The sequence below is a fragment of the Microcebus murinus genome, chromosome 19, assembly GCF_040939455.1.
Source record: "Microcebus murinus isolate Inina chromosome 19, M.murinus_Inina_mat1.0, whole genome shotgun sequence".
In the NCBI taxonomy this organism is placed as follows: domain Eukaryota; kingdom Metazoa; phylum Chordata; class Mammalia; order Primates; family Cheirogaleidae; genus Microcebus; species Microcebus murinus.
The window spans coordinates 3,829,214-3,847,999 of NC_134122.1; the positions used below are offsets into that span (position 1 = coordinate 3,829,214).

General features: G+C 57.6%; 2 protein-coding genes across 5 annotated transcripts in view; one reads left to right on the top strand and one right to left on the bottom strand.

Moving 5' to 3' along the window:
* Positions 1 to 1,610: 1,610 nt before the first annotated feature.
* Positions 1,611 to 10,267, bottom strand: UBALD1 (UBA like domain containing 1). Its single transcript, XM_012743642.2, has 3 exons — positions 10,017 to 10,267; positions 6,345 to 6,407; positions 1,611 to 5,831 (listed from the first exon to the last, which is right to left on the bottom strand). Exons 1-3 carry the CDS (start codon positions 10,134 to 10,136, stop codon positions 5,481 to 5,483), a joined length of 534 nt encoding a protein of 177 aa, XP_012599096.1. The 5' UTR covers positions 10,137 to 10,267; the 3' UTR covers positions 1,611 to 5,480.
* Positions 10,268 to 10,411: 144 nt separating this feature from the next.
* MGRN1 (mahogunin ring finger 1) overlaps positions 10,412 to 18,786 on the top strand; it is a 55,304-nt gene continuing 46,929 nt past the window's right edge. For 2 of the 4 annotated variants that reach the window (XM_012743651.3, XM_012743653.3), the window contains exon 1: positions 15,163 to 15,405. In XM_012743651.3, the coding sequence (XP_012599105.1) occupies positions 15,318 to 15,405 (88 nt within the window). In that variant the 5' untranslated portion in view covers positions 15,163 to 15,317. Of the gene's footprint in view, positions 10,431 to 10,723; positions 10,871 to 15,162; positions 15,406 to 18,786 lie in introns of those variants that run through there. The other 2 variants (XM_012743652.3, XM_075995046.1) reach the window with 2 other exon arrangements.

Genomic DNA, 18,786 nt, shown 5'->3' on the forward strand with positions numbered 1-18,786 from the left:
GCTGGAGCGGACACGCTGCGTGGAGACCACCTGCACCGCCACGCAGCTCACAACCACCGATGCGGGCAAAGGACCCGGACCCTAACCCTAACCCACCGATGCAGGTCACTGAACGCAACTGACAGCAAAAGGCACCAGCAGTGCCCGCAGGCAGACAGCTGAAGGTGGCGGCGCAGGCACTGGCGGGAAGGGCCTTCCGTGCAGGGACTCCTTAGGGACCCTGGAATCACCATGCGCTGCACACCCCCCTTCGCCATCATCTTGGCTGGCTTGACCTCTGACTCTCCATGGATTTGGGGGCTGTAGGCAGAGACCTTGCAAACACAAACTTAGCTGCCAGAGGAGGGTTTCTCTCCCCACCCTGCCCCTTCCTCGCTGTGTTGTCACCAGGGTCTGCAACTGTGTTACTCCCCAGGAGGTGAGAAAAGCCACAGAATGCAGGGCAGAACTTCGCCAACAGGCTCCCAGTGCCTCCTGCTGTGCCACAGGCAAGCCTTGGTCACCCTGGCAGTGTCCCCCAACTCCTGCCCTCCACCAAAAGACTTGGCACTCCCCCTCCCCAAAACAGCTGTGTTCTTTTAAGGCTCACTTGAAATGCATACATTGCCCAATTATAAGCTGTGGCTTAGAAATCAGAGACCTTTCTGAATGCAGGAGCTAGAAATAGGCTTGCTTCAAAAGACCGCCATTTTGGCCACCCCATGCTGGGAGGTAGACCCCAGTCAAAAGACTCATCTGTCCTCTGTGTGGTGCCAAGGACTGCTGTGAAAAGCCCCTCAGAGACCTCCAGGGCCACAGCAGCCCCACCTACCCATGTCTGGGGTCCGCCCTTGCAGCCAGCCTCAGGGACAGCCTGGTTCTCCACCGCTGGCCACAATGTGTGCTCAGAGAACCCTGGCTGGACCACGGAAAAGACCCTGGGGACACCCAGTGGCTCTTGGAGTGTCCCTCTCGTCCAAGAGAACCTCACAGAACAAGCCTGTCTCTTTTAAAGCTGTCTGTAGACAGGGCCCTGCCTGCCCACCCGCCCGCATCCAGCCAGGTGCCCGCCCACACCCGGCAGCTCCTGTGGTGAGAAGTGAGACCCCTCCCGAGACTCCAGCCGCCTCCAAGGCAGGAGCTGGACTTGCGCACATCCCTGGTGGCTGGTGGCGCACAGTGGGCTCGGGCTGGCAGGGGTAGGCCAGGCTGTGTCCCCAGCGGGACAGTCCGCTTCAGCCAGTGGTGGCTTTGAGGGAATTGGGGCCAGATATTCCAGTTTGCCAAGGTTAGGTAAGGCTTTTCACATAAACCCTCCAGATTTTAGCTTCCGACATCGGACGACATCAGGAGAGCTCAGGATGACATGGCTGTAGACAACCCTCCGGATTTTAAAATGTTAGCAAACATATTTTAAAGTAAACATTGTGTTTAAGCCAAACAGCACACACTGGGCACTGTAGGTTTGCAAACCTCTAAGATAACGTGCTCCCCCAAACCGCAGGCCAGAAAGGCACATCCGTCCACCTCTGTCACCTGGCGGGGCCAGGCCCTCATTCCCACGGGCTGCTGAGCAACCTCACGGATGCAAGTGGTGCTTTTTAAGTGGAATTTAGGAAACGGTCAAAAGCTATGGCTGGACTTTAAAGGGACAAGGCTGGCTTCCTGTTTGTCACTCAGGCAGCTCCCAGGACAGACCCGTAAACAAGCCAGTCCTCTGAGTCCATCAGCAGCTTTGTGTCTTAGCTGTTCCACACCTGAACGTGTAGTAGCTGTCACTGGCTCCTGGAGTCTTGCATTTGAAGGTTCCAGGCTCTTCGCATCACACTCAAGCTCTGGGGCACATGGGATCTTCGTAGGCCCACCTCCTGCTCTGAGGGAGTCCCTGCCTGTGTGACCCCCTTCCCCGCCTGCGAGATGCTCCCAGACACAGGCTCTAGTCACACGGGGCAGGGCCTTTGCATCTGCTGGAAACACTGAGTTCCCAGGCCCCAGCCCCAGCCCTGTCCTCCCCAAGCATCCTTGAGCACTCCAGAGGTCCCCACCTTGCCTGGGGCACTTACCAAAACTCAGATTCTGTGACCCTCCTGGAGAACTGCTGCCTCAGGGGAGGCTGGGAACCTGAGTGTTTAGCAAGCACCAGGGAACCCAAAGTCTGGGGCCTGTGAGGGTGGTAACTGCCAGTCACCATGGGGGCACGTGCTGGGTTGCTAGGTCAGCATCACCTGGGAGCTCTATTTTTAATTGCAGCTGTGAGGCATAACTGATACACTGCAAAGTGCACCTTTCTAAAGTGTACCATCAAGTGAGTTTCACCGAAGTCCGAGATCGACCACGATCTCTCCCAGCAGCGTTCACGGCCACACATTAGGGCCTCCCCAGAGATGCCGATGCGGCCAGGCCCAGGGACCTGCGGTTTGCTGTTTTTTCATTCCCAGGAGGCTGTGCTGTGCAGCCAGGTATGGGGAGCACAAGATTGGGGCAGGGGTGCTCCATGGGGGCCACCGTGCCTCTAGCGGACACTAGCAATGTCTGCATTTAAGACAAGGGTCTCACTGATGCCCAGGCTGGAGTGCAGTGGTGCCATTATAACTCACTGCAGGATGAACTCCTCGCTCAAGGGATCTTCCTACCTTAGCCTCCTGAGTAGCTGGGAATACAGGCACGTGCCTAGGCTAATTTTCACATTTCTGTAGAGATGGGGTTGTTATGTTGCTCAGGCTGGTCTCAAACTCCTGGCCTCAAGCAATCCTCCCACCTCAGTTTCCCAAAGTGCTGGGATTACAGGCGTGAGCCACCACACCTGGCCTCAACAGACGTTTTTTATTGGTACCGCTGGGGGATGCTACTTACTGCGTCGAGTGAGCAGTGCAGGGTTCATGGGTGTTGCTGACATCCTACACACACAAGATGGCACCCACTGCAGGGATGATGATCCAGCCCCAAATGTCAACAGTGCCCATGTTCAAAAAGGAACCTACAGGAACCTCAGTCCCTTCCCCCTTAATGTGACCCCTGAGACCTCCAGGCCCAGCACACAGAGACAGGCTTGGTGGCACAGCCTCACCTCTGGCATTTAGTAAAGATGTTGTATAGGACATTCCCTAAACTTTACCAGGGGCTCCTGTTAGAGTCTGACTCAGGGGTCTGAGGTCCTGCGTGTCTAACATGCTCCCAGGTGATGCTGCTGGCCTAGGACCCACAGTTGTTTTTTTTTTTTTGACAGAGTCTCACTCTGTTGCCCAGGCTAGTTGTGGCATCAGCCTAGCTCACAGCAACCTCAAACTCCTGGGCTCAAGCAATCCTTCTGCCTCAGCCTCCTGAGTAGCTGGGACTACAAGCATGCACCACCATGCCCGGCTCATTTTTTCTATATATTTTTAGTTGGCCAATTCATTTCTATTTTTTTAGTAGAGATGGGGTCTTGCTCTTGCTCAGGGTGGTTTCGAACTCCTGATCTTGAGCAATCCACCCACCTCAGCCTCCTAGAGTGCTAGGATTACAGGCTTGAGCCACCATGCATGGCCAGGACCCACACTTCAAATAGCAAGGGTGTGGTCCACTACAGGCCATCCCAAGGGCCCACTGGTGTTTAATGAACCAGAACTAGCACTCCAGAGCCTCCCACTGTGCAGAATCCTAGACCCTGCGCCATCTTGGGTAGCTGCTAAGTACAGCCACCTCTGTATCTGCCTGCTGGGACAGCCCTGGCACTCACCCCACACAGCAGATCACCCCAACACACCTGTCTGCAAAGCATTTCTCCTACCACAGAAGGCAGCTGTGGCAGTTTCCTGAGAATTTCTTCCACCCCAAAGAACAGAGAAGCTGCAAAGGCTATGGAAGCTGGGGCTGCCCCACCCCCATTCTGCCTGCTTGCTCCCTCCTCTGCTGCTGCTGCACCAGCACACCAGGCACAGAGGGCCGGCCAGGGTGGGCTGCCCAGAAGGTGGGTGTCAAGGTGCACATAAGCAGCAGCTCAAGCAGGGATCCTGACAGCCAGTCCAGTGACACCCAGCCAGGGAACAGCTGTCCCAGGAGGGCTTTGTCAGCAGAGCCTGTGCAGGTTCCAGCTGGGCAGATGCTGGCACTGCAGGGAGGAAGCATAGGTGATCCTGGGCATGAGAGCAGGAAAGGTGGATGGGCAGTGCTGGATGCTGGGCAAATGGGCGACCTCCCGAAACAGGGAAACTCCGGTGCTACCCTAACCGTAGACTGGGAAGTGAGTTTTGCCTGTGAGGAGCTGCAAGCTGAACCCATGGGCCCAGGCCCCTAAGGGTGTAGACTGAGGGTGGCTTCTCATAAGGTGGCCCCAGCAGAGCCTGGGACTTGCCTACTCCCCAGGTTGCCAGGCCGGACGCTGCCCTGCCCTCTTCAGCCCCACTGCCTCTGTGTCCAACCTGCCACCTGGCCCCAAAGGCCCTGGGCCATCCTGCCATGTGTGCTGGAGGCTAAGGCAGAGGCCCAGCCTGCAGCCACCCCAGGAACCATGACCAAGAAAGGCCCTGATGTGAAACTGGGGAAGGCACTTGTGGGCCCTGCTCGCCCATCTAGGGGGCAGACCTGTCCAGCTAAGGGGTAGGGGTAGGTGGACACAGGCTGGACATCTGGCAACACAGGCCAGAAACTAACTTCATGGGAAAAACCTCGGGTAGGCAGGAAGATTCCAGAGCATTGTGGTTTGAAAGAGCACAACAGGCAGCAGTGTGCAGCTGGGAGACCAGGCCTGCTGGCAGCAAAGCCTAGGGTACAGGCAAGACCACAGAGCCTGGCGCTGGTTTGGAATTCTCTTCTCTTTTGTTAAAAGGGGAAAAGAAATGGATATCGGTGCCCCCGGGCTCTGGGAAGGCATGCAGGCAGCCCCAGCAGGCAGGCGCTGGGGTGGGTGGGAAGGGTCCTGGAGTTTCCCATGATCCTTTTCTCTGCAGGGGCAGCGCTGGCTGACGAGGGGCGGGGTGAGGCAGGGCCCTGGGAGGGGCGGCGGGTAAGGGCCTGGGGCTCACTCTAACATGCAAAGTCCAGCTGCCCCATGCGCTAGGTTGCGTTCTGAAGAGCGACATACGTATAAATACAGACACAGCGACACGCACACATGCGGAGAAGGCTCTGCGCCCTCCAGGGTGGGGATCTGGGCCTGCCGGCCCCACGGAGCTCTGAGTCAGGAGCCAGCATCGTCTCCGCCGGGTGCTTCTCGGCAGCACCCCCTGGGCTGGGCTGGGCAGGTGAGTCCTCGAGGGAAGGCTGTTTGGTCTCTGAAGTTCTGTCCACCAGGCACCCAAACTGCTGTGAACCAAACCCAAGCGTGCTGGGTGCTTCGAACTCGTGTGCGTGCAGCTGTGCATGCTGACACAAGACAGCCCCTGCCTGGCTAGAGTCCGGTCTCCCCTCCAGGGCTCTGGGGAACAGGGGTGCAGACAGAGAAGGGGTGAAGGGGGCCCGTGGAGACGTCCTCTCCCCCGCCCCACGGGGTCCTGGCCTCCGGGAGGGGGGAGGGGCCTCCCTTATCTCTCTGCCTCCATGGCAGGGTGGGCCCTCGGTTCTGAGGCAGCCTGTTGGGGGGCCAGGGGTGGCCAGTCTGAAGCCGGAGAAGGGGGTGCCGGAGTCCACAGGGGTGGCTGTGGCTGGTGGTGCTGTGGGCCCCCAGGGGGCGAGGCCGCAGTTGGCCAGCTGGGTGCCGCGAAGCTGCCCGTGGCGGCATGGGGGAAGTGCGGTGGGGGCGAGGTGGCTGTTGCGGCCATCGGGCTGCCACTGCCGCCACCGTGGAAGCTCTCGGAGGCCTTGAGACGGGAGAACATGGTGAGGGCGTCAGGGAAGTTGGGGGGCGTGGCAGGGGTGTTGGCAGGAGTGCACATCTGTGGGGGAAGAATGGAGAGAGGGAGTGAGCACCCCTTTCTGCAAGAGCCCCCTCAGGTCCCCCACTGCCTCCGGAGAGGTGACACATGGCGGGCCCGTTATTGGGAAGACGGTGTCCCTTCCCCAGGCACCACGGGAGCAGCATCCTTGCCCCACCAGCTGGCCGGTCCACCACCCAGGGACTCACAGAGGAAAGGCACTGAGGCAGCTGATCCGGCCTCCCTGGCAGGGGTGGGGGCGGCTACAGATCCACACTCTGGCACAGCCTCTGTCCACACTGGCTCTGGGGCCACGAGGCTGTGCCAGTGCTGCCCAGGTCCCACGGGAGCTGAATCCAGGACGCCCACTGAGCCCGGACACCTGATGGCCCATCTCCAAGCAGGTCTGGCCCATGCGACCACCTCCACCTGGGCCAAGGCTGTTGTGCTGTGTGAATTGCCTCAGCCTCCCCCCCCCCCAGCCCAGAACTGGGGCCCCATGAGCGACCCCTTGGGGTTCCAGAGGACACTTACCATCTGGTGGTGGTGGTGGCTGTAGGGAATATTGGTCTCCTGGAAGAAGGCGCTGAGGGCAGTCTGCAGGGAGAAAGGCCCACACTTACCCTCCAGGACCCGGCCAGCCCTACGGCTGCCCTGTTCCCAGGCTCCTCTGGGCTTGGTGCAACCCTAGCCTGATCACCCAGCAGGAGGGTGAGTTGACGGGGCTGGGGCCGAAGTGTGCCTGTCACCACCCAACCCTCCAGTGCCCAGGAAGGTGCCAGGGCACTCAGGCAGTTCAGATGGGTGGTGGAGACCCTCATGTCTCTCACTGCTTGCCACCTGCCAACAGCCTGCAGAGCCCACTCCTTGTGCATACCTGGCATTGTCGCCATGATGGGGGAGGGAATGCCCCCACCCTGTCTCATGAGAAAAACTGTGGCTCCTAAGTAGCCCAGCTGGACCTAAACCTCTGATTCGGCAGAGTCTAACCTGGCTCTGTCACCACCTCAATAGATGGCAAGTCCTGACTCTTCTCTGAGCTTCTGTTTCCTCATCTGTGAACCAGGGGGACCTTAAGGAAGGAGTCTGAGCCTGGAGGGTGCAGACCTACTTCTCTACCCAGCTCTGCCTTAGATTAACTAAGTGGTCTGTCTGGGCCTCAGTTTACCCATCTATAACACAGACTGGACTAGGTGGCTTCCAGATTCCCCTCTTTAGCAACAGTGACCTCCTAAAATTACCATATTCCAGCCAGGAGAGCCTAGAATTAATAGGAGTGTCTGAGTTTTCCACTCACTCACTGACCCACCTGAGCCTCCCGTGGATGCTCTCCAAGTGGCGGAGCAGGAAGGCAGCCCCCGGACTGAGCCCATCACCCCACGTACAACTGTTCCCACAGAGCTCCCTGGCTGCCTGCTACTAGCCGTGCCACTGCCACATGCCACACTGAGCAAGGTGCCCACATCAAGCGGCAGCATGTATCGTCATTAACCCCAGAGCAGGAATTGGCACCACCCGTTTTACAGACAGGGAAACTGAGGGACAAAGTGATTTGCTCTGGGTTACTTGGTCAGCAAAAGGCAAAGGTGGGGTTAAGACCCCAGACAGTGACTCCAGGCCTCAGACCAGCCCAGGCGCTGCCTGTCAGCTCAGCTGGTTCCCCGGCCCTGGGGGGAGGTGCTGGCATCTGGTGTGTCCTGGCTTGGCCCCTGCAGAGGGGGTGTCGGAGGGAAATGAGGCTGCTCTTGCCAAAGTGCTGGGTGAGGGAGCCCTGCAAGTGTGTGAGGGGTCCTTGAGGGCCTTGCCAAGTCCCAGGCCTGGCTGCGTTAGTGACTTACTGGCCCCTCCCCTGCCCCAACACACTCAGAAACCCTGGCCAGGCTCCCAGGGCTTGCCCTCGGGGGTTTTATTTTTCTGTAAATTCAAATAAATTATCCTGGGCATTTCCTGATGGAGACACCCTACCCAGGTGTCCCCAAACGAGTAGGGGCGCTCAGGCATGAGTGCTGGTGTCTGTCTAAGCGCCTCCCTGACCCCAAGACCCTCTGGCAGCAGGGGCTGCTCCCCACAGCCCAGGCCCACTCTGCAAACCCCACCCAGGAGCTCCAGGCGACAGCCCGGATGCTCCCCTCTACAGGCCACCATGTGAGTTCTCCATTGAGAAACATCTGCCCCCACTAGACGGAGGCCCCTCCCCTTGCAGCCTTCTGCCCCCATTAGCACCTGAATCACAGAGAATGTGACCCAGAAACACCGGCAGCGGTAGGAGAGCACAGAGGGGGATGGGTTCCATGATGAACCCCTCTCCCACTCCCATGAAGAAGCCTGAGGTATAGCCACCTTACATGAGCTGAGGGCATAGGGCTCCTGACTGTGGGGGCCACCAGAGCCCCCCAGGTTAGTTGTGCCCCAGACATTTCAATTTTCAAAGCTGGGTTTTTGGTTTCTTTTTTCGAGACAGAGTCTGTTCCCCAGGCTGGAGTGCAGTGGCTCCATTATAGCTCACTGCAGCCTCGAACTTCTGGGCCCAGGCAAAGGAATCTTCCTGCCTCAGCCTCCCAAAGTGCTGGGATTACAGGTATAAGCCACCACGCCCAGCCCAAAGCTGCCTTTTCGATTCACCTGGGCCGCCTGAGGGACACAGCCTGGGTGCCAGCTGGGTGTCAGGCTCTGATGGCTGGGCTGAGTTCTGTAGGCAGGGCCCACTTCCCACTGGACACCTGCCTGCCCTGCCCTAGGTAGGGAGGGAACCCGTATGCAGATGCGGGACTCAAGCAGACTGCCACGAATGTGGTTTTGCAAGTTTTGCCACATCCAGCCCTTGAGACAAACAGGGCTGTTAGGTGGGGAGCTGGGAGCTTCTCAGGGTGGGGCTGCCTGGGGGGAGGGGGCTGTGAGCTGGCCATTAGAGGCTGACTCACACTTCTGCCCCCCAGGTACAGTAGAGGAAACTGAGACCAGAAAGAGCAGCCTCCATCTCCTGGGATGAAGACTGCCCAGGCTCAGTGCTACTAAGATCTCTGCTAGGAAGGCGGTGGGCAAGGAGGAAAGGATGGATTCCTCCGAGTGGAAGGGCCGCTGCCTCCTCAGTCTGTCCCAAGTTTGGGGCATTCTGATCCCCATCCCATACCCAGGGGGCTGAGCCCCAGAGCCCTCTGGCTCCCAGTCCCTCCTGCAGGCCCAAACACCTTCCCTAGGATGGCTCCCCATTGAGAAATCAGGATCCTGGGCCCTAGCTGGGCACAGACACTACCAGACTGGCTGATGGCGTAACCCTACACCTGAGGGTCTGGCCCCACCCCTAAATATTACCACCGTGTTATTTCTGGGGTCTATGAATTAGGAAGGGCCAGGGTGCCCCTTGGCAGCACACACCATGGGCACTACAGCCCTATGGATCAGTGTAGGCCTGGGGGAGTGGGTGCCAGACTAGAACAGCCCCACCTCCTGCCCGGCTAGCCCGAAAGCTAGTGAACCGCGTACACCTCTCTGGCACAGATTCCCCTGCCAGCCTCGAGGGCACCCGGACACACACGTGGACTCCCCAGGCGCGCCTCTGGAGCGGGGTACACACACGCACACCCCCACGCTGTAGTGTGGGGCCCCAACCCACCACCCGCCCGCTCCGTGTACCCACAGCCCACCCTGTACTGGGCACCCGCACCACCCGCAAACAGCCACATGTGTACACGCTGAGCGGAACCAGACGCAGCGGGCGGACTGCGCGTCCACACACGCGCCAACATGCCCACACGTACACAGCCCGGGTGCCCCGCTGACGCCGTGGCGCGGGGCGTGCGTAAATACAAGTGCACATGTCCGCGTACGCGCCCGCCGCCCCCCGGGGCGCACCGACCCCGGGCCCCACGCGCGGGCGGCCCCGCCCTCGGCCCCGCTCGGCCGCGGCCTGGGGCGTCCTCCTTCCGGCCGCCCGCCCGCCAGGCTGTCCGTCCGCGGCGCCGCCCAGCCTCGGCCGTTACCCGGACAAAAGGGGGACCCGTCTCGGCCGCCGGGGGCTCGGGGCCCCGCGGCACTTCCGCAGCCAGCCCACCCGCCCGCCCGCCGCGAGCCCCGGGCCCGGACGCCGCCGGCACTGTCGGGAGAGCGGGTCGCGGCCGCGGCCGGCCCGAGGGCGCACGGCCACACGTGCCCACCCGCCCGCGGCCCCGCGCGGACACCCGGCCCAGCCCGGCCGCGGCCGCGCACCTCGAACTGCCAGTGGGCCGCCTGCAGCAGCTGCTTCGCCTGGTCGGCCGCGCAGCCCGCCGTCAGCACGAACTGGTTGATCATGACCTGGTGCTTGAGCTCGTCCATGTTCACGGACATGGCGCCGCCGCTGCCCTCCGGCCGCCCTCGCCGCCCGGCCGCGCCTCACGCGTCCACCATTAGCGAGCCGGCTCCGGCTAATACAAATATTTACCGTGCGCTCTGACTCACCGCGCCGCGCCTCGCGCCGGCCGCCGCGCATGCTGGGACTTGTAGTCCCGGAGGCGGGGAGGCCGGGCCAAGGCCGGGGCCCCGGGGCCCGCGGCGCTCGGCGTCGCGCTGGGGCAAGCAGGCGCTCCCGTGGAGCCTGGCGCGCAGTGGGCGCCAGCACGCAAGCTCTAGTTCAGGGAATGAGTAAGTCTGCCCTGCAAAGCTCTGTTCCAAGCCACCGCCTCCAGGCAGCCTCCCGGATCTCCCCAGTTTAGTCACGCATCACCCACCCGAGGTGCGGGCCCTCCCCAAGCCTGGCTCCCGGCCTGCCACACAGTAGGCCCGCACACAGTCTCGGGAAAGGATGGCGCCCGGGACGGGCCGGCGTCCTCGGGGTGCCTCGGGGTCCTGCTCGCGGCAGTACTCCCACTTTCCCACGCAAACTCTCGTGCTCTTTGCCGGGAATCCCGGCCTTCACAGGCGGGCGCTAGGACCCCGCGGAGCCAGTTCCGGAGCGGCCCAGAACTCCCATTCCCAGAATGCCTTGGTTTATTTGCATCGTTTTGTCCTGGGTGACGTCAGCTGAGTGAGGCCGCGCCTCGACCAATGGGTAGCCTCAGGGTGTTAGGACCTGGCCATATAAGGTAAACAAAGCTGGCCGCCCAATGAGGCGGCGGCGGGGGCGGGCGCTGGGTCCTCAGGCGGGGGCGCGTCACGTGGCGGGCGGGGGCGGGGCGTTGCGGGCTGTGTTTACAGCCCCGCACATGTGGCTTCCGGTTGACGTCGCGGGTTGGCTAGGGGGGCCCGGGGTGTCTTTGAGCTGTTCGGGGTGGCAAGGCCGGGTTGCTCCTGCTCTGAGTGACCTTGGCCCAGTTCCTTGCGCCTCCTGGCCCCAGATCCATTTGTCGAGCCACTATTTGTTGGGCCCTTACTCTGTGCCCGGCCCTGACCTGACTTGGGAGTACAGGGGAACAAAACCGGGGTGGGTGGCTGTGCCATCGTCGCTGGGGGAGCGAATGGCAGGAATCCCAAGGACAAATGTAGTACTGCAAATATGGAAAATGCCCTAAGGAAGCAGGCACAGACGTGGGATGGGTTAAGGGCCATCGAAGTGTTTTAGTAGGTCCCATCCTAGTTCGCATTAGGGGTACTGTGGCTGTGGCAGTGTGGGGACCAGATGGTGATGAAGTCCAGTCCGAATCAGAGGATATTCTGGGTGTGTCTGGCTCCAGGAGAGGGTGCCCCTACCTGTGGAATTGGATTGAAAAGGGGAGGGGGCCAAGGTCGGGCCCTTCATCCCTACCTGGGGCTTTCCCATGGGGTGGCAGGAAGACGTTAATGGGGTAACTGGAGGACAGGGCTGAAACATCCTGGGTTTGAGAGGGTGAGGGTGGGAAGGAGTTAAGGAGGGAAGGGAGTCAGGGAGCAGTGGAATCCACCTCTGAGGACTAGAACTGGGAGCTTGGCCCGTGGGCAGGGAGAGATCACTGAGTATCGGGTGCCTTAGCCCTGTTAGAAGCCACCTGACCACAGGAAATACTGCTTAAGCCTCTTTCCTGCTTGGATGGGTATCACTCAGGCTTTTTTCTTTGTAAACTCTGATAGTGCCAAGAGATTTTTGCTCTTGGTGAGAATCACATCCCTTACCTTTGCAAAGCATCATACTTGTGAATTAACGTGAGTAAAGTGCTCAGCGCAGGCTAGGCACACAATAAAGGCAGCTTGGACTATGGTGACTGCTATAATTATTATCATTGGAACTGCAACACAGCATGGTAGAGGTGGGGAAGTTCTGGGGTCAGACAGACTAGGTTGTCAGTCTTAATTCTACAGTTTACTGATCGTGGTGTTGAGCAAGTTACTCTAGCTCTGAGCTTCGGTTCCTCACTTCCAGAGCTCTGAGCTCTTCTAGCGCTACTGTGGGGGCTAATGCTTGTGAAGTGTGTGGAACTCAGCACACCAGTTCCGTCACTCTGACCCCTTTGCCCCCATTTAGGCCACTCTGGGGAGCTCAAGCCTCATTTTACAGATAAAGGAACTGAGGTTGGAATTCCCTGATGTTCAGAACCTGTGGAGAAGAGGCACCTGGTGGGCCAGCAGAGTGTGTTTCTGGTTAGGGAGGGTGGGCACTGTCCTGGCAGGGCCCACTGAGGGCTTTTCTTGTTCAGGGAGGCAGGAGTGCCTTTACTCCTTCTCCCACCCTCATCCTGGTACCACTCAGATACCTGCCCAGGCTTGCCCAGATACCTGCCCTGAAGGAGATCTCCCAGGCCAGTAGGCTGGTAGGGGTGGGGCAGATGGGACTGGCGGGGGCAAAGGTCACCTTGCTGGTCTCCGTGCCTCACCCCCTCAGCTGGCTTGTTTTTCCAGGGGCTACACAGAAGCAAAAAAACAACTTTGTTTTCAGCCAAGATCAGCCTGGCTGGAGATTGGACTTTGGATTTCTTGCAGGCTGGAATGGGACCTGACTGTAAATGGGGGGGGAGGGGAGGAGAAGGCATTTCCCCCAGCGCCCTTATCTTCCCTGAGGGCCAGAGAGGTTGAGGGCTTTGCCAAAGTGCACATGATCTGTCAGTGACATGCCGTGGCCTCCTCTTCTTCACTCCTACCCTTCCACCGACATGTTTATGAAACACCAACTGGGGAACACAAAAATTGGCCAGGATCCTATCCCCTCAGGAGGCTTGAGAGGAAGTCTAGACTTGTGAGACTCAAACCAGGAAGCCGTGAGCTGTCCCCAGGGTCTTTCTTTATGTTTCAAAGAATCCAGTATTTACTGAGGGGCCTTCAGATCTGTCCCCCACCTTGCTCTTGACCTCTGATTCTATACTCTCCCCCTCCCTTGATTCTAGCTCACTGGCCTTTTAGCTCCTGGGCCATACTCAGTACTCTCCTGCCTCAGGGTTTTTGCTCATGTGCTCACCCCTGTGTAGAACCTAGAGCAGCCTGCCCCTCACATTCTGCCTGGTTGGTTGTTAGTTGTATTTCAACTCCTGCCTTAACTGTCAACTCCTCAAAGAAGCCTTCCCGGAGTCCTCTATCAATAGTATTTCTCTATTATTTCATAGCACCTCAGTCCAGTCCCCCAGAGCACACACTATATACTTGTTAAACTTTTTAGTGTCTGTTTCCTCACTATCCTGCAGACCTGGTGTCTAGCGGGTTCTACCATTTGATGCCTGTTGCCTGGTTCATCACCTGCAAATATTTATCACCTGTCACATAGTAGCTGTGTGATAAATATTTGCTGAACAAATAAATGAATCACCCCAGATGTCGTTAGTGGAACTTGGACCAAATCACGGAGGGCCTGTCTTCTACCTGGGTGTGTATAAACAGAAAAATTGCTGGAGGGGCTTTGAGGATACCTCGAATCCAAGGCTCTATTAAGAAGAATAATTAATCAAATATCCAGCAGGTGAAAACAACTGCTCTGGTCCAGGATCCAAAAGGAGCATGTGCTCTTAGTGCAGTTTTTCAGTGGGAACCACAGGAACCTCTGGACTCTCCCTCCCTCTCCACAAACAGTGAGGGCAGTAAATTGAATGGGGTATTGGTATGTCCGTGTACCTGCATTATGTGATTTAAGGGAAGAGAGATCACACTCAATAGGAATGTCCTCAGGCCCATCCTTTCGGGGTAAGAGACTTGAAATCTGGCACATTGGAGCATGTCTCTGGGGAAGCCAGAAAGTGCAGAGGTAAGAGCAGTGGCCTAGTTCAGATTCCAGCTGTACCACTTACCTGCTATGCAATCTGAATGAGATACTTCACTTCTCTGAGCCTCACTTTCTTCTTCTGTCAGATGGGAGTGAAAATAGAACCTATGTCAGAGAATTAAATGAAAGAGTATGTGCAAAGCCTAAGCGTGACGACATGATAGTGCTCAGTAAATGTGGATTTTGGTTGGGGGACAGAGAGATTTAATCAGGCACCCCAAGACATGGACTCTCCTGATAATCACGCAAGTCCCTAATCTCTGTTATTCATTTGGCTTCCTAATAGGAAGGTTGGATCCTGGATTCTGGCCCCTGAAAAGGTGTAGAATATATTTTAACGTGGACCGTGGTGAATTTACCATCAGAGGCACTTGGCCTGCGGCTGCCCTCCCTAACCGCTTTCTTGGTACAGCAAGCTTGACTTGAGAAATCACTCTTCTCGGAATCCCAGTTCCTCAACTGAAACATAGGTAAAAACCGACCTCTGCTTGGTCCCTGCTTACAGAGTTGTGTGTGAGTCGAGAGCCAGGAAATACCTTGCAAACGGCCAGGTTTTGATCCTGACCTTAATTCTTGCAAAATTGTCTTCAGCACATTGTATGCAGCCCTCCCTCTTTTGTGCCTCAGTTTCCCTGTGTGTAAAATAGGGAGAGGTCTACTGCCTTCAATGGCAATTTGTAAAATTACGTCTTCAACGCAATTGCTCTGGACGTGGCGCCAGAGAGAGGCCTTGAGTGCTGGCAAAGGCTAAAGCAGGTGCCTGGCTTCCTCCGTGCGCACCGCTCCAGGTGAGCCTGGGTCCCACCCCCTCTTTCGGGCCGGCAGGTGAGTGTGTGCCCTCTGCTGGTCCGGGCAGGGGGCAAACCATGGGAAGTGGGGGGAACCACAGTGGCTAGGGAGATATTTCAGAGCGAGGGTAGGTGGAAGGCGTTGGGGCCCTGGCACTGTCTATATATGGACAGATTATGAAGAGACTAAGGAGTTAAGATGTTAGTGCTGCGCTTGGAACGCGGAGGGAAGGACAATTTGCGGTCCTTCTCCCCGGATTTCGGTCCACTTGGTCCCTCCCGGAGTGGAGTCAGCGCGTCAGGGTCTGGGCGGGGAGCATCCTGGGAAATGTAGTTCCGCGGCGGGCTCCCCGTGCCGCGCCCGGCGCCTTTGGCGGCCCCGGGACTCCATTTCCCGGCGTGCCCCGGGCCCGGGGGGCGGAGGGCCGCCGCGGCGTCCGGCCCGGGCCGAGCCGGGGGTGGGGGCTCGGAGCCGAGGCGCTGCCGCGGCCGTGGACCAGCGTCCGTGTGGTCCGGGTCATGTCCGCGTGAGGGCACCGCCGCCGCCGCCCCCGTCCCGGCCCCGGCCCGGCAGCGCCGCGCACCATGGGCTCCATCCTGAGCCGCCGCATCGCGGGGGTGGAGGACATCGACATCCAGGCGAACTCGGCCTACCGCTACCCCCCGAAGTCCGGTGAGCGCCCGGCCCCGGCCCCCAGGCGCGGACGGCGAGGCGCGGGCTGGAACGCGGGCCCGGGCGCAGGCGCGGGGGCGGGACGGGGGCGCGCCCGCGCGGGGCCCTCGGCGGCGGGGGCTGGGGCGTTGGGGGCGGGGGCGCCCCGCTCGGTCCCCTCCCTGCCACGCTCCTTTCCAGAAGCCCCGCGCTGCCCCTCGGCCCGAGCCGGAGGCGTGGCTGGGGACCCTGGACCGACTGGCCCGAGCCGTGCCGGGCGCTGCACCTTCCCGGCTGGGTGACCTTGGGCCAGTCACTTCGCCCCCGGGTGCCTCGGCTCCCTCCTTTGCACACCGGGGAGACTGCTGGTTTAAACTCCTGGGACGGCGAGGTGCTTAGTTCTGGTGCTTCGTGGGTGCTTAGAAAGCGTTCACCGTCACAAGGATTGACCTCACCACCATGGCCGGTTTCTGCTTTCTTGGTGATGGCTTAGTGTGAATACCGGACACTTACCATCCCATCTGGACAGAGGCTTAACTCTCCGGGTGTGTGGGTGGCAGGAGTGGGGCTGGGCCCGAGATGATGATTGTAATTGATGGGGAGGGACTGGGGTCCTTGCTGGGAGGACAGGGCCTGAAGCCAAGCTGGAGAACAGGAGAATGGCTGGAGAGGATCTACTGGATTCTCTGGTCTCTGTTTTATGACTGAGGGACTGGAGCCACCAGGGAGGAAGTGACTTTCACAAGGTCTCTAAGCTGGATGGAAGCACAGCCGGGACCAGGTGTGGGGCTCCCGGAGAAGCCTTGTTCCCATCTGTTCTCCTGCCTCTCTTCATGAGCTGGCCTGTCTGGGAACTTTTAGCTCCACATTCCCAGTCTCCTCCTCGAGGGATCAGTTGTGGTGGAAAGGGGAGAAGAAGGAGGGGGTAGAATTTGGACATGGTGGGGACATGCAGATGGGGTTCTCAGATCCTAGCTTCTCATCTGATCTGATGTCTCACCTCCCAGGTGTCTTCAGACACCCACAGGCCAGATCTCTGAGTGTGGTCCAGGACCACCTGTTGCCACAAGTGGGGTGGCTTGTTAGACATCCCAGACCCTGCCTCAGAGCTGCTGGGGCCTGGGAGCTTCCATTTTAAACCCATTCCCCAGGTGAGTCTTATGTCCACTGAAGTTTGAAAAACTACTCTGCCCTGATTTTGTAAGGTGAAAGAAGGTGAGGGTCCTGGGGCTGCTGGGATAAAAGAGGGAGGAGGGGACTTAGCACAGTTTGGGGGCAGTCAGAAGGGGATGGAGTCGGAGCTGGGCAGAAGGCACTTGCCAGTTGGGAGATCTCCATGCCTGCTTGTATCCCAGGCACAGCAGTGGGGCAGCCTGGGCAGACCCTGGAGGCTCTGAGGGCTGAGATCCCCAGATTGGATGTAACATTTGTGTGCTGTTGTCCTCTCCCGTCTCTGGTGTTCTTCCAGGCTGTCTCTGGCTGAGTGACCTTCATCAAGTTGCTTAACGCCCCCTCCCCTGTCACAGTTTCCTCATCTCTAAAACGGGCAGATACTTTGTACAGTGCTCAGAGCCGTGCTTGGCACTTAGGAAGTCCTTGACAAATGGTAGCTGCTATCATTGCTTAAAAAGGCGACCAGGTGGCTAGCTTAGGCCCTAATAACAGTCAGCAATGGCATGACAGAGTTATCAAAAAGTTTAATGTGGCACTTCCTATCACCTGGGACCTGAGCACACTTGATGTCCCTTCACTTGGGCATTTGGACAAAATAACAAATATAGCCCAGTTTTGGATTCCACCGTGGCGGATGTTGCTGATCACTCACGACACTGCTTCCCACTGAGCGTCCGTCACAGAGCACCCCAGTCAGCCGCTATTAATTGGTTGGCAGGCACCACAGGTGATGCAACACATTGGCCTCTTGAGTCATGCTGCCAGCCACAGCACTGCTGTCCTGTCCAAAGGCTGTCCTCTGCAGCTAGTCTTTTTTCTTTTCTGTTCCTCAACCTTCTGGGTGATCTCTTGGATACTTGGGCCCTTCTTTGTTCATCTCTCCCAGTCCTCAGGATCCTGGTCCTGTGCCTTTGTGCTCTGCCGGCTTCCCAGAATCCTCAGGAGGACTCCGTGAGGTCAGGGAGCATAGGTCCCAGGCAGGAGGGGCCTTAGCAGTACTTCAGTGTGTTTCTCCAAGCGTGGACTGGGGACTGCAGGGACGTTTAGGGGCATTTTAGGGGGTGCCCCCATGGACCATTCACTCACTTTGTGAAAAAGATTTCAGGTTTCTCAATTTTGTTGATTATGTCAAGGAGAAAGAATCATCGGGTGCTAGTATTTTTTTTTTTTTAGCACTTTTCTAACTGTCCAATTTTCTTCAGCATGTACTGCAACAGTGCTCAGCTTGAATTTAATAACAATAGCTTTGTTTTCATGGTATCTATTTATTTTACTTTTAACAGCTTTATTGAGATATAATTCATGTTGCATACAACTCATCCATTGTAAACGTGATTTGACGATTTTTAATTTATAGAGTTGCGCAATCTTCATAATTTGTTTTAGAGTTTTCTCTCCCAAAAGTTTCTTTGTGTGTGTTTGCAGACAGTCCCTGTCCCTTCCCCAACTCCCAGCCCATCACTGATCCACTTTCTGTCTTTAAAATTTTCCTTTTCTGGCCAGGTGCAGTGGCTCATGCTTGTAATCTCAGCGACTTGGGAGGCTAAGACAGGAGGGTCATTTGAGCCCAGGAGTTCAAGGTCAACCTGGGCACCATAGTGAGACCCCTCTACAAAAATAAGAAAATTTAACTGTGCCTGGGCATGGTTGCACATGCCTGTAGTCCCAGCTATTTGGGAGGCTGAGGCAGGAGGATCACTTGAGCCTAGGAGTTCAAGGCTACAGTGAGCTATTATGTCACCATTGTACCTCAGTCTGGGTAACAGAGGGAGACCCCATCTCTAAAAATAAATAAATAAAAATAGAAAATAAAGTAAAAATTTCCTTTTCTGGACTTTTCATGTAAGTGGAATCATACAACATGTAGGCTATTTTTGTGCCTGGTGTCTTTCACTTAGCATAATGTTTTCAAAGTTCATCCATATTGCAGCATGTATCTGTACTTCTCTTATATGGTTATAGTGCTTTTTTTTTGAGACAGAGTCTCACTCCATTGCCTGGGCTAGAGTGCCGAGGTGTCAGCCTAGCTCACCGCAACCTCAAACTCCTGGGCTCAAGCAATCCTTCTGCCTCAGCCTCCCGAGTAGCTGGGACTCCAGGCATGTGCCACCATGCCTGGCTAATTTTTTTTTTCTATATATTTTTAATTGGCCAGTTAATTTGTTTCTGTTTTTAGTAGAGATGGGGTCTCGCTCTTGCTCAGGCTCTTTTCCAACTCCTGATCTTGAG